Source organism: Palaemon carinicauda, chromosome 39 (genome assembly GCF_036898095.1).
Source record: "Palaemon carinicauda isolate YSFRI2023 chromosome 39, ASM3689809v2, whole genome shotgun sequence".
In the NCBI taxonomy this organism is placed as follows: domain Eukaryota; kingdom Metazoa; phylum Arthropoda; class Malacostraca; order Decapoda; family Palaemonidae; genus Palaemon; species Palaemon carinicauda.
The window spans coordinates 28,916,609-28,943,807 of NC_090763.1; the positions used below are offsets into that span (position 1 = coordinate 28,916,609).

General features: G+C 33.4%; 6 protein-coding genes across 6 annotated transcripts; all 6 read left to right on the forward strand.

Moving 5' to 3' along the window:
- The first annotated feature begins 1,244 nt into the window (after window positions 1-1,244).
- On the forward strand, window positions 1,245-2,137 carry LOC137630827 (uncharacterized). Its single transcript, XM_068362374.1, has 2 exons — window positions 1,245-1,289; window positions 1,543-2,137. Exons 1-2 carry the CDS (start codon window positions 1,273-1,275, stop codon window positions 1,847-1,849), a joined length of 324 nt encoding a protein of 107 aa, XP_068218475.1. The 5' UTR covers window positions 1,245-1,272; the 3' UTR covers window positions 1,850-2,137.
- A 164-nt stretch (window positions 2,138-2,301) lies between these two features.
- On the forward strand, window positions 2,302-2,916 carry LOC137631309 (piggyBac transposable element-derived protein 3-like). Its single transcript, XM_068363087.1, has one exon. It carries the CDS (start codon window positions 2,302-2,304, stop codon window positions 2,914-2,916), a length of 615 nt encoding a protein of 204 aa, XP_068219188.1.
- Window positions 2,917-13,243: 10,327 nt separating this feature from the next.
- LOC137630828 (uncharacterized) lies at window positions 13,244-14,120 on the forward strand. The gene is made up of 2 exons (XM_068362375.1): window positions 13,244-13,288; window positions 13,526-14,120. The coding sequence occupies exons 1-2, from the start codon at window positions 13,272-13,274 to the stop codon at window positions 13,830-13,832; spliced, it is 324 nt and encodes a 107-aa protein (XP_068218476.1). The 5' UTR covers window positions 13,244-13,271; the 3' UTR covers window positions 13,833-14,120.
- A 164-nt stretch (window positions 14,121-14,284) lies between these two features.
- LOC137631310 (piggyBac transposable element-derived protein 3-like) lies at window positions 14,285-14,899 on the forward strand. The gene has a single exon (XM_068363088.1). The coding sequence runs from the start codon at window positions 14,285-14,287 to the stop codon at window positions 14,897-14,899; it is 615 nt and encodes a 204-aa protein (XP_068219189.1).
- A 10,365-nt stretch (window positions 14,900-25,264) lies between these two features.
- On the forward strand, window positions 25,265-26,160 carry LOC137630829 (uncharacterized). Its single transcript, XM_068362377.1, has 2 exons — window positions 25,265-25,309; window positions 25,566-26,160. Exons 1-2 carry the CDS (start codon window positions 25,293-25,295, stop codon window positions 25,870-25,872), a joined length of 324 nt encoding a protein of 107 aa, XP_068218478.1. The 5' UTR covers window positions 25,265-25,292; the 3' UTR covers window positions 25,873-26,160.
- Window positions 26,161-26,324: 164 nt separating this feature from the next.
- On the forward strand, window positions 26,325-26,939 carry LOC137631311 (piggyBac transposable element-derived protein 3-like). Its single transcript, XM_068363089.1, has one exon. It carries the CDS (start codon window positions 26,325-26,327, stop codon window positions 26,937-26,939), a length of 615 nt encoding a protein of 204 aa, XP_068219190.1.
- The last annotated feature ends 260 nt before the right edge of the window (window positions 26,940-27,199 follow it).

The following is a 27,199-nucleotide window of genomic DNA, read 5'->3' on the forward strand; positions in this document are numbered from 1 at the left end:
GGCGTGTCTTCAAGTATGGAGGTGTCGCTGCCAAATTGTGATTTAATTTTAGATTACACTCCAGAAATTGACCTCCATATCTGAGCCTAAGGTTTTGTTCAGAATTTAATATAAAATGTTAAAAGCTAGGTGACACTCTGAGTTCTAAGTAAACTCATTCTAGCTGCTTCTTACTGATATCAAAGTTGCTACTGCCTTTGGACAATTCTTACAACAACATTACGGTACACCACGATACCTGGGAATCATTAAATACTTTGGTGAAAATATCATATGAACTGGAGCTACCTTGTCATTTCCCAAAATATACCCCCAGGTAATTTATCTCCTCAAAATTCTCTCATCTCCAGACAAGGAATCTGTGAAAGTATTAAGATCATCCCAGTAGATGGCAAATCCAGTGTACCTTTCTTCACCTCTTTCTTGACTTCAAGGAATATAGTTTAATATTTTTAACATGAAACATAATTTGACATTCTCTACATGAAACATAGTTTGACATTTTTAACATAAAACATAGCTTGATATTTTTATCATGGAACATTTTGACATTTTTAACATGGAACAAAATTTGGCATTATTTAACGTGAGACAATTTTAAATTTTCAACATGAAATATAATTTGACATTTTTAACATGAAACAAAGCTTAACATTTTTAACCTCTTAACGCCTGACCCCTATACTATATACTATACTACTATATATAGTAGTACAATTGCTAGGACAAATTACACCCCAATATTTTATGTTTTTCTTATTGTTTTGCATATTCCTGAGTTCTTTCCAATCTAATCAATAATATACACAGGAGTTTTTCTTTGAAGTATCCATATTTTTCTACTTTTTGACAAAATACAAAAGATATGTGGAATGTTTTTATATATTCACAGTTTTGATTTGAGCTCATGGTTATACAATTTCATTAAACATCTTTATACTGATACATATCATGACACTGAAAACCATGAATCAATTCATATATCAGAAATTGAGATAGATATTGAAGCATAAATATTACAGGCTATTTTTCATTACCTACTATACAGTATATAGTAGGTCAGGCAGATGTGAAGCCAAAATATGGAACGGACAGGAAAAATCTTAGAAAAGTATCTCCCTAAAGCAGATTGGTTGTTCTTCGTTAGAATAAACTGCTTGTTCGCTATTTTCCGGTCCTTGGATACATACCTTGTCGCTGGTGAAGTGACTTTCCAGCTAACAATGCCTTGGTAGTTTCAAACTTTCAGTTCCCTGTTACTATCTGAGCAGAATGGACCAACGTAAGAAGTAAGTTATTTTGTTTTTCATGTGTCTAAAAAGTTCATTATATATGAGTAAATATTTTTCGGTTGTCCTATATTACTAGTGAATTTTCAGCTTACATGATATAAGACAAAACTCTCTCTCTCTCTCTCTCTCTCTCTCTCTCTCTCTCTCTCTCTCTCTCTCTCTCTCTCTCTCTCTCTCTCTCTCTATTCCTTTTCCTCTGGTTCTTTCGTTATTTTACTTTATCATTGAAAATTCTAATTTTTCTTTTCAGAAGTTTGAATCTACAGGAAATACTGGACAATTTAGATGAAGAAGAAAAGGATCCTGTTGCCACTTTTATTACTCCTCCCGAAGTCAGAGAGGATTCTGATTTAGACTCGTTGGAAGAAGATGAGGGTGGCTTAGCTGACAATCTAAATTCCAATCAACTAAGAGCTTCTGCTGAAGCAGTCTTTCATGATGGGAGAATCTTAGGCAAAGATGATGATGAAGTGGAAAACAGTAATGTCAAATGTGCAGAGGAGCAGCAAGAATCAAAGAAAAGGAAAAAAAAGTCAAAAGACGTCTCTAGAATATAACTGAAAAAAAAAAATTAATATTCGATTTTCAGTCAATCAAACACAGTATGAAACACCGCCACCTGCCATAGATTTGAAGGGAAAGTCACCTGTGGAGAAATTTGAATATTTCTTTGATGAAGATATAATGAACATGATTGCCAAGAAATCTTGCAGGTATGCTTGCGAGAAAAATGCACAGTTTACCATCTCTGTTTCGGAACTGCGAGTGGCCTTTGGCATTCTCATACTCTCAGGATACCACACATTACTAAGTCGCCGCTTATACTGGTCTTTGGATGCTGATGTTGGAGTCGAACTCGTTGCTAAGGCAATGTCACGTGATAGATTTTTAAGAAACATTACGGTTTCTGCAATTCACTGATAATCAGGCACTAAACAAGGATGACAAACTGGCAAAAATCCGACCTCTAATGAACCATTTGAACACTAAATTGTCCATAACTTACCCTATGGATCAACATACATCACATGATGAAGCAATGATAGAATATTTTGGTAGGCATGGATGCAAACAGTGCATTCGGAATAAACCTGTGCGATTTGGATTTAAAGCTTGGTGCCTAAATTCTCCACTTGGATATTTAGCTACGTTTGATGTATACCAAGGGACAGACTTCGGGTTGAATCGTCACTATGAAGAAAGGTTTGGAAAAGGTGGGGGCACTTTGATGATTTTATTCGAAAAACTACCAAGTCATATCAAAGATAGGTTTTACTTCGACAACTACTTCACAAGTTTACCTTTAGTAAATCACCTACGAGAGATAAACTATGGAGCAACTGGAACAATAAGGGACAACAGAATTCCGAAGACTTGTCCTATAAACTCCACAAACGAAATGAAGAAGGTTCCTCGAGGAGATACGGATGTTGTTGTGGATGGTATTCACAAGATCTTGTTGGTACACTGGAAGGATAATGCAGTAGTTTCAGTGGTATCAAATATTTCTCCTGTTTATCCTCTGGAAAGTGTATCTCGATGGTCAGCAAAGGACAAAAAGAAAATTAGTGTAAGTCGACCTTATCTCATCGGTAAATTACAACTGGCCCATGGGTGGCACTGATAGGATGGACCAAAACTATCAATTGTTACCGTATATCCATTAGAATGAAACTGCTGGCTTCTGCATCGTGTTGATGAAAGCAGCTTTCCACTGTTGTCATTCAACCGCTACATTGCAAGGACATACCTTCAGCAGGCAGATTCACGTGTGGGAATAGGCCGGCCAAGACAGTCATCTCGGGTTATTCCAGATGTACGTTATGACAATATTAGTCACCTCGTCGAACCCCTTAGAAAATAGGCATGGAAATGTGCTCTTATCTTTTGCAAATCTCGTCCTTCGCAAGAGTGTATGAAGTGTGGAGTTCCATTGTGTGTGAAATGCTTTAAGTATCATCGTCGTGCTCTTTAGAACACTGCTAATTATAGTATCTGGTTTATTGCGTGATATCACTGAATTTATCTCAAAATTTAAGTAAGAATGAAGTTTCTCTATAGTATGAACCAGTTTTATTTCTATTTTATTCTACAGTATCACAATTTTCTGTTAAACATTTCACTTGTAGAAGTAAGAATTATTATCCATTTCACATATTCAAATACTGTCAGCAAGTGCAAAAGTAATAGGGCTTACAAATGCAACAAATTTTAGCAGTAAACTGCAATATTTCTTTGTATTACGTAATAAACGCATTATTATTGAGTGTCTTGTTTCTAATACATCCTCCTTGTAATGAAAAAATACCAATAAAATTTTATTATAGAAAATAGTCTCCGCAATAAAAATGTGTACCCCTTATCTGCCTAACCTACCATATATAGTAGGTCCTATATATGGACAAATATCATGAAAAAAGCATCAAATATATGATAATACCATATAAATACACATATTAAACTTAAATAATAAAACAAATTAAGAAAAAAAAATCGGGCAGTAATGGGTTAACATGAAACATAGTTTGACATTTTTTAACATGAAACATAGTTTGACCCTTTAGCAAAAACACAATTTGACATTTTTCAACAAGAAACATAATTCGACATTTTCAACATAAAACATATATACTTTGAAATTTTTAACATGAAACAGTTTGACATTTTTTAACATGAAACAGTTTGACTTTTTTAACATGAAACATAGTTTGACATTTTTTAACATAAAACATAGTTTGACATTTTTCAACATAAAACATAGTTTGACATTTTTTAACATAAAACATAGTTTGACATTTTTTAACATAAAACATAGTTTGAAATTTTTAACATGAAACATAACTTGACATTTTTAACATGAAACATACTTTGACATTTTTTTAACATGAAAAATAGTTTGGCATTTTTAATATGAAACATAGTTTGGCATTTTTAATATAAAACATGGTTTGACAATTTTAACATGAATTATAGTTTGACATTTTCTATCATGAAACATACTTTGAAATTTTTTGACCATGAAACATAGCTTGACATTTTCTAACTTGAAACATAGTTTGGCGTTTTTAACAAGATTCATGGTTTGACATTGATTTTATCATGAAACAGACTTTGACACTTTTTTAACATGAAACATAGTTTGACATTTTTAATATGAAGCCTAGTTTGACATTTTTAACATGAAACATAATCTGACATTTTTAACATGAAATATACTTCGAAACCTTTCTAACATGAAATATAGTTTGACATTTTTTAACAAGTAATATAGTTTGACATTTTTAGCATGAAACAGTTAGATATTTTTAACATGAAACATAGTTTGACATTTTTTAACATGAAACATTGTTTAACTTTCTTGAAATAAAATTGGTAAACTTCTACTATAGAAAAGCCCTTCATGAATTACATATGCCATCATACCAATAACCATAGGCTTAAATTCCAAAGAAAAATGACTTTAGTAGTATGCTTAGATTGGGTATATTTTATTCATTCAGGCTCAAGAATTTAGCACATCTATCACGCCATCCATCTTAGATAGAGGATAGGAATTGGAAGTTTGTCAACTTGCCTGAAAGATCTGATTTACTAATTGATATGAAATAATCAATTGAACACAATCGATTCAGGCCATTAATCTAAACCGATTTAAAACTAATTAATTTTACTTGACAGTTTATGGAAGGCATTATCTAAGAATAATAAGCTGCTAGTAATTCTAATAATCACTTTATTTGCCACTGTAGACATTGTCGTTAGTGAATGGTGAATTTTTAATGCATGAGAGAGAGAGAGAGAGAGAGAGAGAGAGAGAGAGAGAGAGAGAGAGAGAGAGAGAGAGAGAGAGAGAGATCATTATATTCCATTCAAAACTTCATAAATATTATGGATAGTCTTAAGATAATATTTGTTCATACTTCAAAGTTGCCAGACATACAATTACTGTAGTCGAGTCTGATCGGAAACATACTACTGCTATCCGGTTTATTTATAGATACCTCATATGGCTATTTCAAGAGTCTGTCTAGGTAAAGGATAGTAGCAATTTGTGTCTTCACTTAATCCCTGCAAGTTTCATTACTCTGCGATTGAAATTGTGATCAGGAAGCTGTTCACAAACAAACACATATAAATAGGAGGTAAAACATAACTTTCCAACTTCGTTGCCGGAGGTAATCATGAGATTAACAATTATCTACATGCATCAGCTCTGAGGGTAAAAGTAAACTTAACTATTTATTTATCTATTTATTACAGGTATCAGAGAGGGTTGATATTTTTGCTCATCTTAGATACAATATATATATATATATATATATATATATCGGACGTGCTTGCTCATGTCATCAAATTTCAAGGATATATAATCGTTCTGTTTACCCCTTACCAATATGTAATTTTGAAGCAAGGTATAACTTCTTATTTTATCTATTATTATGCGATCTGATGATTAATCTACAGTGCAAGCTAGTTTTCGTTGAGATAAGAGATAAGTCGTCGAATTTTGTTACATAATGGTAGCTATCTATATTACATTTTCTTTCGGCTCATTTACCTTTATATAATTAAAAGAGAGAGAGAGAGAGAGAGAGAGAGAGAGAGAGAGAGAGAGAGAGAGAGAGCCAGCAGCATCTCATAAAGAATAACTTGGGAAAATTTCTCCCAGCACCATATATCAGAAACAATAATTCCGCTAATGGATCTGAGCTAGTGGATCGTTGCTGATGTGGGGTGGCAGCGAAATTTGCAGGCACTCTTTATGTCTACGTATATTCCCAGAGGGACTGGGGTAATGGATTCAGAAAAATGTCTGCGTTGCTCTAAGAGGCGGAGCTTGGCCCTAGGAAATTGTCTGGCTGCATCCTATAAATAGAAGAGAGGCAGCTTATGAAGGAAGTAAACAATGTCCAAGAATTCGTGAGTAATGCGGAGTTGATAGTGGCTAAAGCTGGTGATTTCTGAGGCACATTTGCTGTTTTTTAACTTTTCTGAGGGGCATTTGCCGTTTTATAACTTTTCTGAGGGACAATTGTCGTTTTTTAACTTTTCTGAGGGTCATTTGCTGTTTTTTAAGTTTTTTGATGGGCATTTGCCGTTTTTTAACTTTTCTGAGGGGCATTTGCTGTTTTTAACTTTTCTGAGGGGCATTTGCCGTTTTTTAACTTTTCTGAGGGTCATTTGCTGTTTTTTAAGTTTTTTGATGGGCATTTGCCGTTTTTTAACTTTTCTGAGGGGCATTTGCCGTTTTTTAACTTTTCTGAGGGACAATTGTCGTTTTTTAACTTTTCTGAGGGACATTTGCTATTTTTTAACTTTTCTGATGGGCATTTTTCGTTTTTTCAAATTTTCTGAGGGGCATTTGCTGTTTTTAACTTTTCTGAGGGGCATTTGCTGTTTCTTTTAACTTTTTTGAGGCGCATTTGCAGTTTTTTTTTCCACTATCTTAAGAGGCATTTGCAGTTTTTTCACTTATATGAGAGGCATTTGCAGTTTTTTCTCTATTCTGAGGGGCATTTGCAGTTTTTTTCACTATTCTGACAGGCATTTCGGGTTTTGTCCCTTTTCTGAGGGACATTTGCAATTTTTTTCACTTTTCTGAGGTTTTTCTTGGTTATCACCGTACTTATTTCTCACATACTCGAGTAATTAAAGCCCTAAAAAAAAAATATTTTTTATTGATTTCAAGCACAAGCTGGATTTAAGTTCTGTAAATAACGAAAAAGGTACTATCAATATTTGAAGCGTAAGTATTTTCAAAGAGAAGTAAAATTCTGTTTAAACTAAGTACAGTTTGCTTCGCCAAAATGAATTCATTAAATATTTATGTCATTTGTCCAAAGTTGGCCATAAGTTTTCTAGGAAAGGTTGAAGGTCTACCTTCACGAATTCCAACAAATATTTAGATTTTCTAGACTGAAATTATTTCAAAAGAGGCATTTGCTAGTCTACTTTAGGCTTGCATAAATTTGTAATGCTGAAGTATGAAGTCTTTCAAAGTTTTCTTACAAATCCTTAATTTTTCAGACATTTTAAACAAAAGAAAGGTTATATCTAAGAACTTCAAACCTAAATACTATTTCATAAAAGAAGTTCCTAAACTTTTTTTTTTTTTTGTGGGGGGGGAATCTTAGTTTTGGTATTTTTCTCAACAGCATACCATAAACTTCAATATACATCCCTTCCCTATCCGGTATGGAGTTTCTGCACCATTTTAACTGAAAAACTGGAACGTCGTTTTACTGCCAACACATAAAATAATTTTCTTTCAGTATACTGCTTTGGAAACTTATATTATCGATAATTATTTGGCAAGGATTTCCCTGTCAATATATTGTCACCTTTTATCAATAATCAATGATAACAGATTTTGTTTCAAATAGATGGTTAACCTTATCAAAAGTTCCATAGTGCAACTGATAAGACTAATATTAAGTGATTTGAGAAATACTATCTTGCTTTGTTTGCATCTTAATTTCATGATTATTTCAAAAACCACCAGCCACAGTTTAAAGACCACTCATGAATGGCAATGGCAGGGGCAAGGGATAGTGACATTGCCCTATTGAGCTCGACAATGCCCTAGAGACTGACCATATATACATATGATCAGAGCCCAAAACCCCCAACCTTAGCTCATGAGGATGGTGAGGTTGCAGCGACCAAAGGAACCAACGAGTCTGAGCGGGACTCGAACCACATTTTGGCGTTCGCCAGTTAGGGACGTTACCACATCGGCCAGCATAAACTGCCTGTTTACATTTCACCTTTCTTTAATTAGGTAATTTCTGGTAAACATTTTACTCATTGACTACATATTATTAATTTCTCTATCACTGATGCATGACAATCAAATAATGGCTTGCTTGAGGGTACACTCGGGCACTATTCTATCATATTTCTCTTCCTCTTGTTTTTTTTTTTTTTTTTTTTTAAGTTTTGTAGTTTATATATGAAAGATTTATTTTAGAGTTACTGTTCTTAAAATGTTTTTAGTTGTAGTTTCCTTATTTCCTTTCCTCATTGGGCTTTTCTCCCTGTTGGAGCCCTAGGGCTTGTAGCATCCTTTTCTTCTAACTAGGGTTGTAGCTTACCAAGTAATAATAATAACTATACATGACTAATGGATGAATATAGTTTATTGCCATGAAACTAACACTTTAGTGAAAATAGAACCGCAGAGGTAAAAGGAAAGAGATAAACAAGGAAAAGTAACAAAAAAATAGCATTTTATTTATGAACTACAAAAATAAAGGATAAGGGAGTGAAAACCCAATCATACTACAGAGAGAGTATTAAAATTGTTGTCTAGTTATGATATTGGTTAACTAAGAAATCGTCCCAAGATAATAAAACACAACGAAAAATTAAATAAAAGGCAAAATATGTCCAAATTCGCAAATTATTATATTATTAAATTTTCTCCTTCCCATTCTGTGAAAAATATTTCAAATGGCAGACATTTTATTGACTAGCAATATGGACATGCTAAAATCGCCAAATAATGAGAGAGAGAGAGAGAGAGAGAGAGAGAGAGAGAGAGAGAGAGAGAGAGAGAGAGAGAGAGAGAGAGAGAGAGAGCAGAAGAAAATCGAGAGAGAGAGAGAGAGAGAGAGAGAGAGAGAGAGAGAGAGAGAGAGAGATAATTGCCTGAAGATAATTTCTCAAATCCTCCTAACTTGAGCATAAAATGATAGTCAAGGTAACCATTTGCTTCATAATTGTAATAATATTCTTTGATGTGATTGTGATTAAAGTTATTTAAAAAAGAGTATGTCCATAAAAATGTTCTTTTCGCAACAAGAAACAGCAGTGTGAGTTATATCTCAATTTGGCAAGTACAAATAAACGTATTTTCAAACCTTAGTAATTCTCAAAAGTATATCTTTAGTTGGCTCGAATAAAATTATCATAAAATATCATTGACTTGATTTCGTCATTCGAATTCCGGCCTGTTGGTTGCTTTACTGTTTACAATCACCTTCAATATTTAAAAACTGAAATGTTGCCATGAGTCTCTAATCACTACTCTTGAATATATTCTCCCGTTTTCCCGCAAGGTTAATAGTTATATGATCGGGGATATCTACTTACAATTTAGAGGATAGTCCTACCAAAAAAATAGTAAACATTCAATAATAATTTCCATTCATGTCTAATACTGTAGTTGCAAACTAATGTTTTTTGTTCTCTCCGGAAAAAAATTACATTTATTAAACATATTAAACATTTAAACAAAATATTTTATAGCATGGTTAATAGTTTATGTACCTTAGCATTAATTCATAAATTAATTTACTTACATTTCCTGTTTCTCTCTATAAACTTTAACATTAACGTGCATGTTTTTTAGTGTGGATATATATATATTTTTCTTTTTTTACAAAATGCTGAAAGCTCCAGTTTATTAAACGTTTCCATAGTAACTGTCCAACTTTCAATCGCCAAAACTTCCTTCCTAAAGTTGCAAGACATATTAGTTTACTGCTCTTATAGAGCAATACTCCACGTGCACCGTTTATCTATTTTTTTTTTTTTTTCGATATATGTCAAATAGCCTACATAAAAAGTAGGTGAAAGCAGAAAATGAGAAGGTGTTACGTCCAAAATTATTACCTGGCAACAACTAATGTAATGTAACGAAGAAAATCTATCATTTAATCAAATCTTTCTCGGACATCTTTGCATGCTACGTTAAACTCAAAGGCATAAAATCGTATGAAAAAAAAAAAGGTTTCAGGATAGGAATGAAAGTGGTTTAGGGCAATAACATATGGTATAAGTAGTAAGAGAAGTAAACTTTAGAACCTTCGGCAGCAGTAGAGAAACCAATCAGCCATCTAATATAGCTATTTATTTGGCTCCAGATATTTATATATAAAAATTATCTGATAATATTTAGTATTTTCATCGCTTTTGCGGATTTATAGCTAGCCTTTCTAAATCCCTTGTCTGGAAATGTGTTAGTACTTTTCTTCTTTCTTTTTATTTTTTTTCACAACCACCTGATTCGTGTTCAGAGAGAGAGAGAGAGAGAGAGAGAGAGAGAGAGAGAGAGAGAGAGAGAATCTGAAATTGTGGGTGAAACACAGTCACGTATCAAAAAGATATATCCATCAATCTATATTATTATTATTATTTTTAATGAGGTTGGTTTGCACCGACTCGCCGGAGTGGAGCACCCCTGCGAGTGCATCTTTAGCTCTATGAAAAGTTTCCTAATAGTTGATTGGTCGGAAGTATTTTTGTCCGAAGACCATCATAGTTTTAAAATAATTACTAATTAATGTGAATTGTAACTTATATACTAACATAAACTCCTCCCTCAGATATAGGTTTTGTCTATAAATAATGTTAACAAATAGACTATAAGTATCGTGATGGTAAATTTAAATTTAATAACAACACCCCCTGAAGTCAACGACAGGAGCTTTTTTCTCGGACCTTACAATTCAATTTTGATAGTATGTCATATCCCTTACGAATGCATGGACTCAGAAACAAAAAGACAAGCTAACACGAACCTTAGTAGAAAATTGTATGCGACGAATAAAACCAAGTCGTTTTCACAAGATACCTTTTCTATGTCCTTCGTCACGATAATTTTCAAGTTCCCTCTCACCTTTGCCAAATTGTCATATTGAATTATATTCCATAAAAAGAAGGAATAAAATCAGCTTAAAATTTTCTGCTGGATAAGCTATAAAGTGCTTCTCTCTCAACTGGTACCTTGTTAAAAATTTGCATTAAAAAACGGTAAATGCCTGGCAACATTTATTCCAGGTTTTTTACCGTTTTAAAAACGGATATATTGACGTAGGGGAGAGATATTACGGTCACCAACTCGTAAAAGATAATAACAAAGTAGGATAAAATTACGGTCGCTGTATTTTACTGAAATAAGACTTCGAACAGTACATTTTTACGGTGACTTTCCGACTGAAGATAAAGTTATTTTCAACAGTGTACACTATTAAAGTAATCAGACATTCTTAAGTAAATTCTATTATGCTTCGACATTCTTAATTGTAAGTCAAAGTGCAAAATAAATGCACTACATGAAAATAACGACACTAGGAGATTTGATATATTTATGATACCTTATTCAATATTCAAAACTCATGCTACTGTCTTCCTCAAAGAAATTATTTTGAAATACAAAAGATATTTATATAAAAAAATATGGAATATCTTAAACCGCAAATATTCTGAACTCAAAGCGAAACAGGTTGACGACAACACGACATTATAACTTACAATAAACATCATAGGAATAATTTACACAGACGATATGGATAAACATATGTTTGGTCGGGATTAAACAAATGAAAGGCAATCACTAAAACTACCAATAGAAAATAACATCGGTGATAAAAAAAAAGATTGATAACAAACGATTAACACGAGGGCAATAATTTAATGATGTAATCCCGAAGCACCTGCTAACAGATAGAAGAAACGTAAACAGATACTTCATTAGGATCAGAAATAAACTAAACTATAAACAAAACAAGTATTTGTCACAAGAAAAAAAAAAAGAGAGAGAGCAACAAATCCAGGCCAAAGGTACCCATACCCTGTCCTCTATTGGCCAGATAAGAAGGCATAACTTTTCATATGAATTAGTAGATTTTCTCATAACACGACTATGACGTTTTTCCCCTCATAAAGAAGTCACCACTGCAGCAAAATATAATAGACCAATAGGGCGTGTCTTCAAGTATGGAGGTGTCGCTGCCAAATTGTGATTTAATTTTAGATTACACTCCAGAAATTGACCTCCATATCTGAGCCTAAGGTTTTGTTCAGAATTTAATATAAAATGTTAAAAGCTAGGTGACACTCTGAGTTCTAAGTAAACTCATTCTAGCTGCTTCTTACTGATATCAAAGTTGCTACTGCCTTTGGACAATTCTTACAACAACATTACGGTACACCACGATACCTGGGAATCATTAAATACTTTGGTGAAAATATCATATGAACTGGAGCTACCTTGTCATTTCCCAAAATATACCCCCAGGTAATTTATCTCCTCAAAATTCTCTCATCTCCAGACAAGGAATCTGTGAAAGTATTAAGATCATCCCAGTAGATGGCAAATCCAGTGTACCTTTCTTCACCTCTTTCTTGACTTCAAGGAATATAGTTTAATATTTTTAACATGAAACATAATTTGACATTCTCTACATGAAACATAGTTTGACATTTTTAACATAAAACATAGCTTGATATTTTTATCATGGAACATTTTGACATTTTTAACATGGAACAAAATTTGGCATTATTTAACGTGAGACAATTTTAAATTTTCAACATGAAATATAATTTGACATTTTTAACATGAAACAAAGCTTAACATTTTTAACCTCTTAACGCCTGACCCCTATACTATATACTATACTACTATATATAGTAGTACAATTGCTAGGACAAATTACACCCCAATATTTTATGTTTTTCTTATTGTTTTGCATATTCCTGAGTTCTTTCCAATCTAATCAATAATATACACAGGAGTTTTTCTTTGAAGTATCCATATTTTTCTACTTTTTGACAAAATACAAAAGATATGTGGAATGTTTTTATATATTCACAGTTTTGATTTGAGCTCATGGTTATACAATTTCATTAAACATCTTTATACTGATACATATCATGACACTGAAAACCATGAATCAATTCATATATCAGAAATTGAGATAGATATTGAAGCATAAATATTACAGGCTATTTTTCATTACCTACTATACAGTATATAGTAGGTCAGGCAGATGTGAAGCCAAAATATGGAACGGACAGGAAAAATCTTAGAAAAGTATCTCCCTAAAGCAGATTGGTTGTTCTTCGTTAGAATAAACTGCTTGTTCGCTATTTTCCGGTCCTTGGATACATACCTTGTCGCTGGTGAAGTGACTTTCCAGCTAACAATGCCTTGGTAGTTTCAAACTTTCAGTTCCCTGTTACTATCTGAGCAGAATGGACCAACGTAAGAAGTAAGTTATTTTGTTTTTCATGTGTCTAAAAAGTTCATTATATATGAGTAAATATTTTTCGGTTGTCCTATATTACTAGTGAATTTTCAGCTTACATGATATAAGACAAAACTCTCTCTCTCTCTCTCTCTCTCTCTCTCTCTCTCTCTCTCTCTCTCTCTCTCTCTCTCTATTCCTTTTCCTCTGGTTCTTTCGTTATTTTACTTTATCATTGAAAATTCTAATTTTTCTTTTCAGAAGTTTGAATCTACAGGAAATACTGGACAATTTAGATGAAGAAGAAAAGGATCCTGTTGCCACTTTTATTACTCCTCCCGAAGTCAGAGAGGATTCTGATTTAGACTCGTTGGAAGAAGATGAGGGTGGCTTAGCTGACAATCTAAATTCCAATCAACTAAGAGCTTCTGCTGAAGCAGTCTTTCATGATGGGAGAATCTTAGGCAAAGATGATGATGAAGTGGAAAACAGTAATGTCAAATGTGCAGAGGAGCAGCAAGAATCAAAGAAAAGGAAAAAAAAGTCAAAAGACGTCTCTAGAATATAACTGAAAAAAAAAAATTAATATTCGATTTTCAGTCAATCAAACACAGTATGAAACACCGCCACCTGCCATAGATTTGAAGGGAAAGTCACCTGTGGAGAAATTTGAATATTTCTTTGATGAAGATATAATGAACATGATTGCCAAGAAATCTTGCAGGTATGCTTGCGAGAAAAATGCACAGTTTACCATCTCTGTTTCGGAACTGCGAGTGGCCTTTGGCATTCTCATACTCTCAGGATACCACACATTACTAAGTCGCCGCTTATACTGGTCTTTGGATGCTGATGTTGGAGTCGAACTCGTTGCTAAGGCAATGTCACGTGATAGATTTTTAAGAAACATTACGGTTTCTGCAATTCACTGATAATCAGGCACTAAACAAGGATGACAAACTGGCAAAAATCCGACCTCTAATGAACCATTTGAACACTAAATTGTCCATAACTTACCCTATGGATCAACATACATCACATGATGAAGCAATGATAGAATATTTTGGTAGGCATGGATGCAAACAGTGCATTCGGAATAAACCTGTGCGATTTGGATTTAAAGCTTGGTGCCTAAATTCTCCACTTGGATATTTAGCTACGTTTGATGTATACCAAGGGACAGACTTCGGGTTGAATCGTCACTATGAAGAAAGGTTTGGAAAAGGTGGGGGCACTTTGATGATTTTATTCGAAAAACTACCAAGTCATATCAAAGATAGGTTTTACTTCGACAACTACTTCACAAGTTTACCTTTAGTAAATCACCTACGAGAGATAAACTATGGAGCAACTGGAACAATAAGGGACAACAGAATTCCGAAGACTTGTCCTATAAACTCCACAAACGAAATGAAGAAGGTTCCTCGAGGAGATACGGATGTTGTTGTGGATGGTATTCACAAGATCTTGTTGGTACACTGGAAGGATAATGCAGTAGTTTCAGTGGTATCAAATATTTCTCCTGTTTATCCTCTGGAAAGTGTATCTCGATGGTCAGCAAAGGACAAAAAGAAAATTAGTGTAAGTCGACCTTATCTCATCGGTAAATTACAACTGGCCCATGGGTGGCACTGATAGGATGGACCAAAACTATCAATTGTTACCGTATATCCATTAGAATGAAACTGCTGGCTTCTGCATCGTGTTGATGAAAGCAGCTTTCCACTGTTGTCATTCAACCGCTACATTGCAAGGACATACCTTCAGCAGGCAGATTCACGTGTGGGAATAGGCCGGCCAAGACAGTCATCTCGGGTTATTCCAGATGTACGTTATGACAATATTAGTCACCTCGTCGAACCCCTTAGAAAATAGGCATGGAAATGTGCTCTTATCTTTTGCAAATCTCGTCCTTCGCAAGAGTGTATGAAGTGTGGAGTTCCATTGTGTGTGAAATGCTTTAAGTATCATCGTCGTGCTCTTTAGAACACTGCTAATTATAGTATCTGGTTTATTGCGTGATATCACTGAATTTATCTCAAAATTTAAGTAAGAATGAAGTTTCTCTATAGTATGAACCAGTTTTATTTCTATTTTATTCTACAGTATCACAATTTTCTGTTAAACATTTCACTTGTAGAAGTAAGAATTATTATCCATTTCACATATTCAAATACTGTCAGCAAGTGCAAAAGTAATAGGGCTTACAAATGCAACAAATTTTAGCAGTAAACTGCAATATTTCTTTGTATTACGTAATAAACGCATTATTATTGAGTGTCTTGTTTCTAATACATCCTCCTTGTAATGAAAAAATACCAATAAAATTTTATTATAGAAAATAGTCTCCGCAATAAAAATGTGTACCCCTTATCTGCCTAACCTACCATATATAGTAGGTCCTATATATGGACAAATATCATGAAAAAAGCATCAAATATATGATAATACCATATAAATACACATATTAAACTTAAATAATAAAACAAATTAAGAAAAAAAAATCGGGCAGTAATGGGTTAACATGAAACATAGTTTGACATTTTTTAACATGAAACATAGTTTGACCCTTTAGCAAAAACACAATTTGACATTTTTCAACAAGAAACATAATTCGACATTTTCAACATAAAACATATATACTTTGAAATTTTTAACATGAAACAGTTTGACATTTTTTAACATGAAACAGTTTGACTTTTTTAACATGAAACATAGTTTGACATTTTTTAACATAAAACATAGTTTGACATTTTTCAACATAAAACATAGTTTGACATTTTTTAACATAAAACATAGTTTGACATTTTTTAACATAAAACATAGTTTGAAATTTTTAACATGAAACATAACTTGACATTTTTAACATGAAACATACTTTGACATTTTTTTAACATGAAAAATAGTTTGGCATTTTTAATATGAAACATAGTTTGGCATTTTTAATATAAAACATGGTTTGACAATTTTAACATGAATTATAGTTTGACATTTTCTATCATGAAACATACTTTGAAATTTTTTGACCATGAAACATAGCTTGACATTTTCTAACTTGAAACATAGTTTGGCGTTTTTAACAAGATTCATGGTTTGACATTGATTTTATCATGAAACAGACTTTGACACTTTTTTAACATGAAACATAGTTTGACATTTTTAATATGAAGCCTAGTTTGACATTTTTAACATGAAACATAATCTGACATTTTTAACATGAAATATACTTCGAAACCTTTCTAACATGAAATATAGTTTGACATTTTTTAACAAGTAATATAGTTTGACATTTTTAGCATGAAACAGTTAGATATTTTTAACATGAAACATAGTTTGACATTTTTTAACATGAAACATTGTTTAACTTTCTTGAAATAAAATTGGTAAACTTCTACTATAGAAAAGCCCTTCATGAATTACATATGCCATCATACCAATAACCATAGGCTTAAATTCCAAAGAAAAATGACTTTAGTAGTATGCTTAGATTGGGTATATTTTATTCATTCAGGCTCAAGAATTTAGCACATCTATCACGCCATCCATCTTAGATAGAGGATAGGAATTGGAAGTTTGTCAACTTGCCTGAAAGATCTGATTTACTAATTGATATGAAATAATCAATTGAACACAATCGATTCAGGCCATTAATCTAAACCGATTTAAAACTAATTAATTTTACTTGACAGTTTATGGAAGGCATTATCTAAGAATAATAAGCTGCTAGTAATTCTAATAATCACTTTATTTGCCACTGTAGACATTGTCGTTAGTGAATGGTGAATTTTTAATGCATGAGAGAGAGAGAGAGAGAGAGAGAGAGAGAGAGAGAGAGAGAGAGAGAGAGTCATTATATTCCATTCAAAACTTCATAAATATTATGGATAGTCTTAAGATAATATTTGTTCATACTTCAAAGTTGCCAGACATACAATTACTGTAGTCGAGTCTGATCGGAAACATACTACTGCTATCCGGTTTATTTATAGATACCTCATATGGCTATTTCAAGAGTCTGTCTAGGTAAAGGATAGTAGCAATTTGTGTCTTCACTTAATCCCTGCAAGTTTCATTACTCTGCGATTGAAATTGTGATCAGGAAGCTGTTCACAAACAAACACATATAAATAGGAGGTAAAACATAACTTTCCAACTTCGTTGCCGGAGGTAATCATGAGATTAACAATTATCTACATGCATCAGCTCTGAGGGTAAAAGTAAACTTAACTATTTATTTATCTATTTATTACAGGTATCAGAGAGGGTTGATATTTTTGCTCATCTTAGATACAATATATATATATATATATATATATATATCGGACGTGCTTGCTCATGTCATCAAATTTCAAGGATATATAATCGTTCTGTTTACCCCTTACCAATATGTAATTTTGAAGCAAGGTATAACTTCTTATTTTATCTATTATTATGCGATCTGATGATTAATCTACAGTGCAAGCTAGTTTTCGTTGAGATAAGAGATAAGTCGTCGAATTTTGTTACATAATGGTAGCTATCTATATTACATTTTCTTTCGGCTCATTTACCTTTATATAATTAAAAGAGAGAGAGAGAGAGAGAGAGAGAGAGAGAGAGAGAGAGAGAGAGAGAGCCAGCAGCATCTCATAAAGAATAACTTGGGAAAATTTCTCCCAGCACCATATATCAGAAACAATAATTCCGCTAATGGATCTGAGCTAGTGGATCGTTGCTGATGTGGGGTGGCAGCGAAATTTGCAGGCACTCTTTATGTCTACGTATATTCCCAGAGGGACTGGGGTAATGGATTCAGAAAAATGTCTGCGTTGCTCTAAGAGGCGGAGCTTGGCCCTAGGAAATTGTCTGGCTGCATCCTATAAATAGAAGAGAGGCAGCTTATGAAGGAAGTAAACAATGTCCAAGAATTCGTGAGTAATGCGGAGTTGATAGTGGCTAAAGCTGGTGATTTCTGAGGCACATTTGCTGTTTTTTAACTTTTCTGAGGGGCATTTGCCGTTTTATAACTTTTCTGAGGGACAATTGTCGTTTTTTAACTTTTCTGAGGGTCATTTGCTGTTTTTTAAGTTTTTTGATGGGCATTTGCCGTTTTTTAACTTTTCTGAGGGGCATTTGCTGTTTTTAACTTTTCTGAGGGGCATTTGCCGTTTTTTAACTTTTCTGAGGGTCATTTGCTGTTTTTTAAGTTTTTTGATGGGCATTTGCCGTTTTTTAACTTTTCTGAGGGGCATTTGCCGTTTTTTAACTTTTCTGAGGGACAATTGTCGTTTTTTAACTTTTCTGAGGGACATTTGCTATTTTTTAACTTTTCTGATGGGCATTTTTTTTTTAAATTTTCTGAGGGTTTTGCATTTGAGGGGCATTTGCTGTTTTTAACTTTTCTGAGGGGCATTTGCTGTTTCTTTTAACTTTTTTGAGGCGCATTTGCAGTTTTTTTTTCCACTATCTTAAGAGGCATTTGCAGTTTTTTCACTTATATGAGAGGCATTTGCAGTTTTTTCTCTATTCTGAGGGGCATTTGCAGTTTTTTTCACTATTCTGACAGGCATTTCGGGTTTTGTCCCTTTTCTGAGGGACATTTGCAATTTTTTTCACTTTTCTGAGGTTTTTCTTGGTTATCACCGTACTTATTTCTCACATACTCGAGTAATTAAAGCCCTAAAAAAAAAATATTTTTTATTGATTTCAAGCACAAGCTGGATTTAAGTTCTGTAAATAACGAAAAAGGTACTATCAATATTTGAAGCGTAAGTATTTTCAAAGAGAAGTAAAATTCTGTTTAAACTAAGTACAGTTTGCTTCGCCAAAATGAATTCATTAAATATTTATGTCATTTGTCCAAAGTTGGCCATAAGTTTTCTAGGAAAGGTTGAAGGTCTACCTTCACGAATTCCAACAAATATTTATATTTTCTAGACTGAAATTATTTCAAAAGAGGCATTTGCTAGTCTACTTTAGGCTTGCATAAATTTGTAATGCTGAAGTATGAAGTCTTTCAAAGTTTTCTTACAAATCCTTAATTTTTCAGACATTTTAAACAAAAGAAAGGTTATATCTAAGAACTTCAAACCTAAATACTATTTCATAAAAGAAGTTCCTAAACTTTTTTTTTTTTTTGTGGGGGGGGAATCTTAGTTTTGGTATTTTTCTCAACAGCATACCATAAACTTCAATATACATCCCTTCCCTATCCGGTATGGAGTTTCTGCACCATTTTAACTGAAAAACTGGAACGTCGTTTTACTGCCAACACATAAAATAATTTTCTTTCAGTATACTGCTTTGGAAACTTATATTATCGATAATTATTTGGCAAGGATTTCCCTGCCAATATATTGTCACCTTTTATCAATAATCAATGATAACAGATTTTGTTTCAAATAGATGGTTAACCTTATCAAAAGTTCCATAGTGCAACTGATAAGACTAATATTAAGTGATTTGAGAAATACTATCTTGCTTTGTTTGCATCTTAATTTCATGATTATTTCAAAAACCACCAGCCACAGTTTAAAGACCACTCATGAATGGCAATGGCAGGGGCAAGGGATAGTGACATTGCCCTATTGAGCTCGACAATGCCCTAGAGACTGACCATATATACATATGATCAGAGCCCAAAACCCCCAACCTTAGCTCATGAGGATGGTGAGGTTGCAGCGACCAAAGGAACCAACGAGTCTGAGCGGGACTCGAACCACATTTTGGCGTTCGCCAGTTAGGGACGTTACCACATCGGCCAGCATAAACTGCCTGTTTACATTTCACCTTTCTTTAATTAGGTCATTTCTGGTAAACATTTTACTCATTGACTACATATTATTAATTTCTCTATCACTGATGCATGACAATCAAATAATGGCTTGCTTGAGGGTACACTCGGGCACTATTCTATCATATTTCTCTTCCTCTTGTTTTTTTTTTTTTTTTTTTTTTAAGTTTTGTAGTTTATATATGAAAGATTTATTTTAGAGTTACTGTTCTTAAAATGTTTTTAGTTGTAGTTTCCTTATTTCCTTTCCTCATTGGGCTTTTCTCCCTGTTGGAGCCCTAGGGCTTGTAGCATCCTTTTCTTCTAACTAGGGTTGTAGCTTACCAAGTAATAATAATAACTATATATGACTAATGGATGAATATAGTTTATTGCCATGAAACTAACACTTTAGTGAAAATAGAACCGCAGAGGTAAAAGGAAAGAGATAAACAAGGAAAAGTAACAAAAAAATAGCATTTTATTTATGAACTACAAAAATAAAGGATAAGGGAGTGAAAACCCAATCATACTACAGAGAGAGTATTAAAATTGTTGTCTAGTTATGATATTGGTTAACTAAGAAATCGTCCCAAGATAATAAAACACAACGAAAAATTAAATAAAAGGCAAAATATGTCCAAATTCGCAAATTATTATATTATTAAATTTTCTCCTTCCCATTCTGTGAAAAATATTTCAAATGGCAGACATTTTATTGACTAGCAATATGGACATGCTAAAATCGCCAGATAATGAGAGAGAGAGAGAGAGAGAGAGAGAGAGAGAGAGAGAGAGAGAGAGAGAGAGAGAGAGAGAGAGAGAGAGAGAGAGAGAGAGAGCAGAAGAAAATCGAGAGAGAGAGAGAGAGAGAGAGAGAGAGAGAGAGAGAGAGAGAGAGAGAGAGAGAGAGAGAGAGAGAGATAATTGCCTGAAGATAATTTCTCAAATCCTCCTAACTTGAGCATAAAATGATAGTCAAGGTAACCATTTGCTTCATAATTGTAATAATATTCTTTGATGTGATTGTGATTAAAGTTATTTAAAAAAGAGTATGTCCATAAAAATGTTCTTTTCGCAACAAGAAACAGCAGTGTGAGTTATATCTCAATTTGGCAAGTACAAATAAACGTATTTTCAAACCTTAGTAATTCTCAAAAGTATATCTTTAGTTGGCTCGAATAAAATTATCATAAAATATCATTGACTTGATTTCGTCATTCGAATTCCGGCCTGTTGGTTGCTTTACTGTTTACAATCACCTTCAATATTTAAAAACTGAAATGTTGCCATGAGTCTCTAATCACTACTCTTGAATATATTCTCCCGTTTTCCCGCAAGGTTAATAGTTATATGATCGGGGATATCTACTTACAATTTAGAGGATAGTCCTACCAAAAAAATAGTAAACATTCAATAATAATTTCCATTCATGTCTAATACTGTAGTTGCAAACTAATGTTTTTTGTTCTCTCCGGAAAAAAATTACATTTATTAAACATATTAAACATTTAAACAAAATATTTTATAGCATGGTTAATAGTTTATGTACCTTAGCATTAATTCATAAATTAATTTACTTACATTTCCTGTTTCTCTCTATAAACTTTAACATTAACGTGCATGTTTTTTAGTGTGGATATATATATTTTTTCTTTTTTTACAAAATGCTGAAAGCTCCAGTTTATTAAACGTTTCCATAGTAACTGTCCAACTTTCAATCGCCAAAACTTCCTTCCTAAAGTTGCAAGACATATTAGTTTACTGCTCTTATAGAGCAATACTCCACGTGCACCGTTTATCTATTTTTTTTTTTTTTTCGATATATGTCAAATAGCCTACATAAAAAGTAGGTGAAAGCAGAAAATGAGAAGGTGTTACGTCCAAAATTATTACCTGGCAACAACTAATGTAATGTAACGAAGAAAATCTATCATTTAATCAAATCTTTCTCGGACATCTTTGCATGCTACGTTAAACTCAAAGGCATAAAATCGTATGAAAAAAAAAAAGGTTTCAGGATAGGAATGAAAGTGGTTTAGGGCAATAACATATGGTATAAGTAGTAAGAGAAGTAAACTTTAGAACCTTCGGCAGCAGTAGAGAAACCAATCAGCCATCTAATATAGCTATTTATTTGGCTCCAGATATTTATATATAAAAATTATCTGATAATATTTAGTATTTTCATCGCTTTTGCGGATTTATAGCTAGCCTTTCTAAATCCCTTGTCTGGAAATGTGTTAGTACTTTTCTTCTTTCTTTTTATTTTTTTTCACAACCACCTGATTCGTGTTCAGAGAGAGAGAGAGAGAGAGAGAGAGAGAGAGAGAGAGAGAGAGAGAGAGAGAGAGAGAGAGAGAGAATCTGAAATTGTGGGTGAAACACAGTCACGTATCAAAAAGATATATCCATCAATCTATATTATTATTATTATTTTTAATGAGGTTGGTTTGCACCGACTCGCCGGAGTGGAGCACCCCTGCGAGTGCATCTTTAGCTCTATGAAAAGTTTCCTAATAGTTGATTGGTCGGAAGTATTTTTGTCCGAAGACCATCATAGTTTTAAAATAATTACTAATTAATGTGAATTGTAACTTATATACTAACATAAACTCCTCCCTCAGATATAGGTTTTGTCTATAAATAATGTTAACAAATAGACTATAAGTATCGTGATGGTAAATTTAAATTTAATAACAACACCCCCTGAAGTCAACGACAGGAGCTTTTTTCTCGGACCTTACAATTCAATTTTGATAGTATGTCATATCCCTTACGAATGCATGGACTCAGAAACAAAAAGACAAGCTAACACGAACCTTAGTAGAAAATTGTATGCGACGAATAAAACCAAGTCGTTTTCACAAGATACCTTTTCTATGTCCTTCGTCACGATAATTTTCAAGTTCCCTCTCACCTTTGCCAAATTGTCATATTGAATTATATTCCATAAAAAGAAGGAATAAAATCAGCTTAAAATTTTCTGCTGGATAAGCTATAAAGTGCTTCTCTCTCAACTGGTACCTTGTTAAAAATTTGCATTAAAAAACGGTAAATGCCTGGCAACATTTATTCCAGGTTTTTTACCGTTTTAAAAACGGATATATTGACGTAGGGGAGAGATATTACGGTCACCAACTCGTAAAAGATAATAACAAAGTAGGATAAAATTACGGTCGCTGTATTTTACTGAAATAAGACTTCGAACAGTACATTTTTACGGTGACTTTCCGACTGAAGATAAAGTTATTTTCAACAGTGTACACTATTAAAGTAATCAGACATTCTTAAGTAAATTCTATTATGCTTCGACATTCTTAATTGTAAGTCAAAGTGCAAAATAAATGCACTACATGAAAATAACGACACTAGGAGATTTGATATATTTATGATACCTTATTCAATATTCAAAACTCATGCTACTGTCTTCCTCAAAGAAATTATTTTGAAATACAAAAGATATTTATATAAAAAAATATGGAATATCTTAAACCGCAAATATTCTGAACTCAAAGCGAAACAGGTTGACGACAACACGACATTATAACTTACAATAAACATCATAGGAATAATTTACACAGACGATATGGATAAACATATGTTTGGTCGGGATTAAACAAATGAAAGGCAATCACTAAAACTACCAATAGAAAATAACATCGGTGATAAAAAAAAAGATTGATAACAAACGATTAACACGAGGGCAATAATTTAATGATGTAATCCCGAAGCACCTGCTAACAGATAGAAGAAACGTAAACAGATACTTCATTAGGATCAGAAATAAACTAAACTATAAACAAAACAAGTATTTGTCACAAGAAAAAAAAAAAGAGAGAGAGCAACAAATCCAGGCCAAAGGTACCCATACCCTGTCCTCTATTGGCCAGATAAGAAGGCATAACTTTTCATATGAATTAGTAGATTTTCTCATAACACGACTATGACGTTTTTCCCCTCATAAAGAAGTCACCACTGCAGCAAAATATAATAGACCAATAGGGCGTGTCTTCAAGTATGGAGGTGTCGCTGCCAAATTGTGATTTAATTTTAGATTACACTCCAGAAATTGACCTCCATATCTGAGCCTAAGGTTTTGTTCAGAATTTAATATAAAATGTTAAAAGCTAGGTGACACTCTGAGTTCTAAGTAAACTCATTCTAGCTGCTTCTTACTGATATCAAAGTTGCTACTGCCTTTGGACAATTCTTACAACAACATTACGGTACACCACGATACCTGGGAATCATTAAATACTTTGGTGAAAATATCATATGAACTGGAGCTACCTTGTCATTTCCCAAAATATACCCCCAGGTAATTTATCTCCTCAAAATTCTCTCATCTCCAGACAAGGAATCTGTGAAAGTATTAAGATCATCCCAGTAGATGGCAAATCCAGTGTACCTTTCTTCACCTCTTTCTTGACTTCAAGGAATATAGTTTAATATTTTTAACATGAAACATAATTTGACATTCTCTACATGAAACATAGTTTGACATTTTTAACATAAAACATAGCTTGATATTTTTATCATGGAACAGTTTGACATTTTTAACATGGAACAAAATTTGGCATTATTTAACGTGAGACAATTTTAAATTTTCAACATGAAATATAATTTGACATTTTTAACATGAAACAAAGCTTAACATTTTTAACCTCTTAACGCCTGACCCCTATACTATATACTATACTACTATATATAGTAGTACAATTGCTAGGACAAATTACACCCCAATATTTTATGTTTTTCTTATTGTTTTGCATATTCCTGAGTTCTTTTCAATCTAATCAATAATATACACAGGAGTTTTTCTTTGAAGTATCCATATTTTTCTACTTTTTGACAAAATACAAAAGATATGTGGAATGTTTTTATATATTCACAGTTTTGATTTGAGCTCATGGTTATACAATTTCATTAAACATCTTTATACTGATACATATCATGACACTGAAAACCATGAATCAATTCATATATCAGAAATTGAGATAGATATTGAAGCATAAATATTACAGGCTATTTTTCATTACCTACTATACAGTATATAGTAGGTCAGGCAGATGTGAAGCCAAAATATGGAACGGACAGGAAAAATCTTAGAAAAGTATCTCCCTAAAGCAGATTGGTTGTTCTTCGTTAGAATAAACTGCTTGTTCGCTATTTTCCGGTCCTTGGATACATACCTTGTCGCTGGTGAAGTGACTTTCCAGCTAACAATGCCTTGGTAGTTTCAAACTTTCAGTTCCCTGTTACTATCTGAGCAGAATGGACCAACGTAAGAAGTAAGTTATTTTGTTTTTCATGTGTCTAAAAAGTTCATTATATATGAGTAAATATTTTTCGGTTGTCCTATATTACTAGTGAATTTTCAGCTTACATGATATAAGACAAAACTCTCTCTCTCTCTCTCTCTCTCTCTCTCTCTCTCTCTCTCTCTCTCTCTCTCTCATCTCTCTCTCTCTCTCTCTCTTTATTCCTTTTCCTCTGGTTCTTTCGTTATTTTACTTTATCATTGAAAATTCTAATTTTTCTTTTCAGAAGTTTGAATCTACAGGAAATACTGGACAATTTAGATGAAGAAGAAAAGGATCCTGTTGCCACTTTTATTACTCCTCCCGAAGTCAGAGAGGATTCTGATTTAGACTCGTTGGAAGAAGATGAGGGTGGCTTAGCTGACAATCTAAATTCCAATCAACTAAGAGCTTCTGCTGAAGCAGTCTTTCATGATGGGAGAATCTTAGGCAAAGATGATGATGAAGTGGAAAACAGTAATGTCAAATGTGCAGAGGAGCAGCAAGAATCAAAGAAAAGGAAAAAAAAGTCAAAAGACGTCTCTAGAATATAACTGAAAAAAAAAAATTAATATTCGATTTTCAGTCAATCAAACACAGTATGAAACACCGCCACCTGCCATAGATTTGAAGGGAAAGTCACCTGTGGAGAAATTTGAATATTTCTTTGATGAAGATATAATGAACATGATTGCCAAGAAATCTTGCAGGTATGCTTGCGAGAAAAATGCACAGTTTACCATCTCTGTTTCGGAACTGCGAGTGGCCTTTGGCATTCTCATACTCTCAGGATACCACACATTACTAAGTCGCCGCTTATACTGGTCTTTGGATGCTGATGTTGGAGTCGAACTCGTTGCTAAGGCAATGTCACGTGATAGATTTTTAAGAAACATTACGGTTTCTGCAATTCACTGATAATCAGGCACTAAACAAGGATGACAAACTGGCAAAAATCCGACCTCTAATGAACCATTTGAACACTAAATTGTCCATAACTTACCCTATGGATCAACATACATCACATGATGAAGCAATGATAGAATATTTTGGTAGGCATGGATGCAAACAGTGCATTCGGAATAAACCTGTGCGATTTGGATTTAAAGCTTGGTGCCTAAATTCTCCACTTGGATATTTAGCTACGTTTGATGTATACCAAGGGACAGACTTCGGGTTGAATCGTCACTATGAAGAAAGGTTTGGAAAAGGTGGGGGCACTTTGATGATTTTATTCGAAAAACTACCAAGTCATATCAAAGATAGGTTTTACTTCGACAACTACTTCACAAGTTTACCTTTAGTAAATCACCTACGAGAGATAAACTATGGAGCAACTGGAACAATAAAGGACAACAGAATTCCGAAGACTTGTCCTATAAACTCCACAAACGAAATGAAGAAGGTTCCTCGAGGAGATACGGATGTTGTTGTGGATGGTATTCACAAGATCTTGTTGGTACACTGGAAGGATAATGCAGTAGTTTCAGTGGTATCAAATATTTCTCCTGTTTATCCTCTGGAAAGTGTATCTCGATGGTCAGCAAAGGACAAAAAGAAAATTAGTGTAAGTCGACCTTATCTCATCGGTAAATTACAACTGGCACATGGGTGGCACTGATAGGATGGACCAAAACTATCAATTGTTACCGTATATCCATTAGAATGAAACTGCTGGCTTCTGCATCGTGTTGATGAAAGCAGCTTTCCACTGTTGTCATTCAACCGCTACATTGCAAGGACATACCTTCAGCAGGCAGATTCACGTGTGGGAATAGGCCGGCCAAGACAGTCATCTCGGGTTATTCCAGATGTACGTTATGACAATATTAGTCACCTCGTCGAACCCCTTAGAAAATAGGCATGGAAATGTGCTCTTAT